Here is a 5,000-nt window from a genome sequence, read left to right as displayed (position 1 = left end):
ATCTTTCTATCTATCTTACTATCGACCTATCTATGTATACATTATCTATTTTCACGCTCCCGTTTCTCTATATCTTTCATCTTATTCACACATATGCATTTATAAGAGAGGGGGGGGGGTGGGGGTAGGCATGTAAAGATATGTACTACGAACCAAAATAAAGATACGTGGGAAGGCCCCGTCAATGGTGACGGAGGGCGAAGTGCAATTCAAACAATTTATTAGGCTTGACAGAGACAGACAGCAGTGTTAATGGCAGCAGACAATGGAATCACAGCGTTGTGTAATTAGATCTGTCGTACTAATTAACAGATCAACGGGTTGTCCCAGTTTACTCTGTCAAATATCCGATTCAGCGAGAGAGCATTATGCTTTTCGCATCAGTTCTAGAACTTTTTGGCTGGCACCGACTTCAGCATGAATAAGGTTTAGTTTTTGAAACATTAAAGCATCAGGTTTGATATAAGGGTGAAGATATTTTTTTTATGATAACAATGATTCTTGATCTTTATAGAATCTATTACTCCGAGATCATGTTCCTATTTCGTTTTCGTTTTTCTTTCAATTTTTAAAAAGACCAAAATAGTCATTCGAAATAGTTCAATTCTTTATCAGCTTTTGTGTTATTTTTTATACTTATATTCTAAGTCAAAAGGCTTGATGCCCTGATCCGCTACCTTTTCCCATGCTGGAAGAGCACTAAAAAGCAACAGTGGTACAATGACCAAATCAGGAACAAATGACTGCCGCGGCTGCCTGTTGCGCCTTCGAATAGTCTATCCGTAACTGTATTTCTCCCTATTTAACTTTCTTTTCTAATCCCCTTTCAAACATATATCCCTCACAAATGAAACTTACTTTTTCTTAGTCTTTTCCATTTTAAGAAATGGTGATGTAACGAATGTCTGTCTTCACGCCTGTATTTCCCCCGTGTACCTTGCTCTACACCGTCAAAAGATTTGCAAAATGATAGCGTCTGCCACCACCCGTGTAATGCGTACGGGAACGAGGGTTTTTAATGGAAAGATAATTGTGTGACAAGATGTGTGAAAAGGAGGGATAGAGAAGTATAAGTGATGGAGTGTATGTTGTGAATGATGTGCATACAGTGAGACAAAGAATGATAATAACGTAACCTGAACGCGAAGGACGGGCGCGGGAATTTCACCACGTGTAAAGGATTTCAGTTAAGACTATCCTTGTAAAATATCGACCTTTTACTAAGCTAGTTCGTATCAGAAAACTTAAAGTTCATACAGACAGATTAAGTTTGTCAATAGACAACTTATAATAAGATTCTCGGATTCACAAGGTGATTTGTTAAAAGTGTAGGAATTTTTATAAGTTTATTTTGTTTGAACAGATTCACAAAAGACAAAACATATTCCGCTCGCACACGGAATTTCCGGGAAACCACTCCACGAGTGTGTGTAAGATTATAAAATGAGAATTAAAAAAAAAAAAAAAAAAAAAAAAAAAAAAAAAAAAAAAAAAAAAAAAAAGCACCAATTCATAAGTTCTATCAGACTCGATTATAAACTCATCTCGAGTAATACATTGACTAATACACGCAGAATAAGGAGAGGGGAGAGAACAACCCGATCCCGGGGTGTCTCCTTCTGCCTTTCTTGGAAGGAGGTCGGCTATTTGAACCCAGGTCACCCAAGGAAGGCTAAGACAAGGGGTGCATCTTACGTATCTTGAAATTACTTTATATGCCTTTCTTGCCGAAATGCTCTTATACACCTATTAGAATATTGTGTGGCAATAGATTAAAACGCACACAAATAAAAACGCGTTCGTGTGAGACCGCGAAACCCTCCACCGAGAGATCGAGACTTGAAGAGGCCTCGGGGCTGTCGGCTTCGTCGGGCCGGAGGATCGGCTTGGTTCAGAGACTCGAATGGCGGGAAATCCCCTCGTTATACGGAGTAGGATGTTTTCTGAAAAGACTCCGTTGTTTTTGCGATTGGAAGCGAGCGATTTCCGGAAATAAAAACGCTTGAGAGTAACATGTTTCCGACTACAATTCATTGTTGAAAACATTACATAAACACACACACAAATACACACGTAGAAAGAAAGAAAGAAAGAGAAATAAAAAGAGAAATATGATGGCTTAAAAACGGGCTGTATCATAGAAATTTTCCATCCGAGAGGCTTGAGTCTGTGTGTGCCTTTCTCTCTCTCTCTCTCTTCCTTCCTCCCTCCCTTTCTCCCTTACCCTCCCCCACGACTCTCCCTCTATCTATCTATCCATATCTCTCTTCCTCCCTCCCTTTTTCCCTTACCCTCCCTCTATCTATCTATCTCTCTCTCTCTCTCTCTCTCTCTCTCTCTCTCTCTCTCTCTCTCTCTTTCTCTCTTTCTCTCTCTCTATCTATCTATCTCTTCCCCCCTCCCTTTCTCCCTTACCCTCTCTCTCTCTCTCTCTCTCTCTCTCTCTCTCTCTCTCTCTCTCTTTCTCTCTCTCTCTCTCTCTCTCTCTCTCTCTCTCTCTCTCTCTCTCTCTCTCTCTCTCTCTCTCTCTCTCTCTCTCTCTCTCTCTCTCTATCTTTCTATCTATCTGTCTATCTATCTCTTCCTCCAAAGTAGCTCTCACTTTTCGATCATCAGTCAAATGCGAATCATTTATAATAAAAAATGCAATGAATTCCCTGTGTAAGTTAATTTACTCGAACAAATACAATTACAAACATGATGAATTACTAACGTGACTTTAATATGTTTCATATACTGAAGTTGATAAAGGAGCTTCAAAGTACGAGACGGATTTCTAACTTATCTAACTAAAATGCCTGACAGTCTGGTTACTTGGCTGGTGGCTGACTGGCTGATTGACTGATAAAACGTAAGAAAAAAAAAAGGAACGTCAAGCGCTAAGCTAAACAAAGAGGTAAACAAAAACAGAGGGCAAGACGAGAAAGTGAATGAATGGAAGCGCATAAAAGAGAAAAAAGAAAAAGATAGAAAGGAAAAAATAGAGGAAATAAAGATGGGGGAGGGTCATTTGGACGGAAATTTCAACCTCGGAAAAAAACAAATTTCAGACCAACATATTCATCACTGCTTCATCCGTCTGTTTTTGTCATAGGCCTACATCAATAGTCATCGAAGTCTTTCCATTCAAACTGACATGGTATTTTTTAGTGTTGTTGGTGTTGTTTGCTCTTGTTTTGATCTTTTTGTATTTATTTTGATATGGTTAATGTATTTTTACGTGAAAACCTGGACAGCTTGTTCAAATCCCCCCCCCCCCTCTCTGTCTCTCTCTTTCTATCTCTATCTCTCTTTGTCTCTCTTCTCCCATCTTCTACCCCCCCCCTCTCTATCTCCACTCATACCATGCAATGGTGGTGAAGGTGCTGATGAAGGTGCTGATGATAATAATGATCATGGCGTTATAATGTTAATTTAATTCTCCACTGAATTGGCAGGATACTGTAAAGGATGAACAAATCAGCAATCAAAAATGTGTAAAGAACACTCGACACTTTTTATAGATTGCCGTTTATAAACGGAGTAAAATGTGTGCGAGTGAACATAATGAGAAAATAAGCACATGAACGGATTGCCATGGTAAGTGACTTCGTGCGTGGATCCGTGCGTTAGTTCAGCTGGCCGATGCCTCTGGAAGCGACGCGAAGAGAAGCTGGCCAGTCGGGAAGAGATCTCTTGCCGGTCTGGACGGAAGGATTCTTTCCGGATATCCTTTCAGGGCGAAGTGGACCTAAGGTAATTTCCCAGCATTTGACTCTATGAACCAAACAAACTCTCCGCTTAAACTGACGTGGCTCACGCGAATGAATATGTTGAGGAGCCACAGGCATGTGTGTTGGTTTGTGAATATAATGTCTCAGACAGGTATGAGAGGAAGCAATTGCACAGACTGGAAAGCGAGAGCTGTGTGGTGTCATTTGACATTTTCCTCGTCGTAGATTTGAAGTAAATGTAAACCAAATTAGACTCAAAAGCGTCAAAAACAAACCCACTTCTCCCCCCTTTCAAAATATCACTTTAACATCGCCTTCCATTAAGTAAATGAGAATGAATACATACGTTAAATAATTTGAGAGGAACATTCTTTTTATATACTATATTTTTTTTTTCTTAAGGATGAATCTAAACACAGATATTGATCTAATTTCCACTAGGCATCCGAGTTGCGTCAGTCATTGGTCAAAGTATGATCCAGTGTTGCTAGCATTCGCGTTTTCTAGTCTTTGCTCATAGGCGACATAAATTAATTGATTTGTGATTTATGACATTTTACTTTTCGTCTTTGAAGCTGTAACCGAGTTTCTTTTTGTTTTGTTTCACTTTTGTTTACCACTTTTATGATATCTTGTAAAGCCTCTTGCTTACAATCACCGGTTTTGAATATTAACAGAGTTCGTCATGGAAAATATTGATAAAGTTATAAATGAGACTGAATAACTTTACAAGCGATAAATTCTATTAACCTGTTTCTATTCTATCAACCTGTTTTAAATGCGATGAAGATTCAATCAAAACACACCAATTATTACATTTATTGCGTTGTGAAGTCTCATTCATATTTGTATCCTGTTTTGATTACTCTAACATTCTAAAGATCATTCCTTACACATCGTTAACCTCAGTGCCACCTCTCAAGAAGCTTCAGGACTCACAAGAAACAGGAATTTGTCTCGCTGAATATAATAATCAACACAATTGCTGAAATAGCCTTTGCTATGTTAATTGATGCAACTGAGCTATTTACACAACGCTCTTATTCCCTGTTCTGCTTCAGTCTTTCTTTTTTCTCTTTCTTTTTATACACAGGTATTTGTCTTAAATTTTTTAAAGCCAAGATGGATATAAACATATTTTTCTGTTTCTGTAAATTCTAATGAGTTGTTCTGAACTGTGTTTTGCTCTCGACTTAATTGGTCATTCACTTACTTGTCTATTTGAAACTGTAGTATATGTAACTGGATATACTACAGTTATTGATTAAGACATGATGAAATTCGTTA

At 38.4% G+C, this 5,000-nt stretch overlaps 1 protein-coding gene across 1 annotated transcript in view; it reads left to right on the top strand.

The window, feature by feature from the left end:
- The first annotated feature begins 3,624 nt into the window (after positions 1-3,624).
- LOC122263683 (lysosomal alpha-glucosidase) overlaps positions 3,625-5,000 on the top strand; it is a 22,405-nt gene continuing 21,029 nt past the window's right edge. The window contains exons 1-2 of the mRNA XM_086553755.1: positions 3,625-3,735; positions 4,155-4,184. Coding sequence (XP_086409881.1) covers positions 3,625-3,735; positions 4,155-4,184 — 141 coding nt within the window. The remainder of the gene's footprint in view (positions 3,736-4,154; positions 4,185-5,000) is intronic.

This window comes from Penaeus japonicus, unplaced genomic scaffold, assembly GCF_977035675.1.
Source record: "Penaeus japonicus unplaced genomic scaffold, GWHDUDI00000001_assembly GWHDUDI00000028, whole genome shotgun sequence".
Taxonomy (NCBI): Eukaryota; Metazoa; Arthropoda; class Malacostraca; order Decapoda; family Penaeidae; genus Penaeus; species Penaeus japonicus.
Note: the sequence above shows the minus strand (reverse complement) of the source record. Positions and strands in the feature narration are given on the sequence as shown.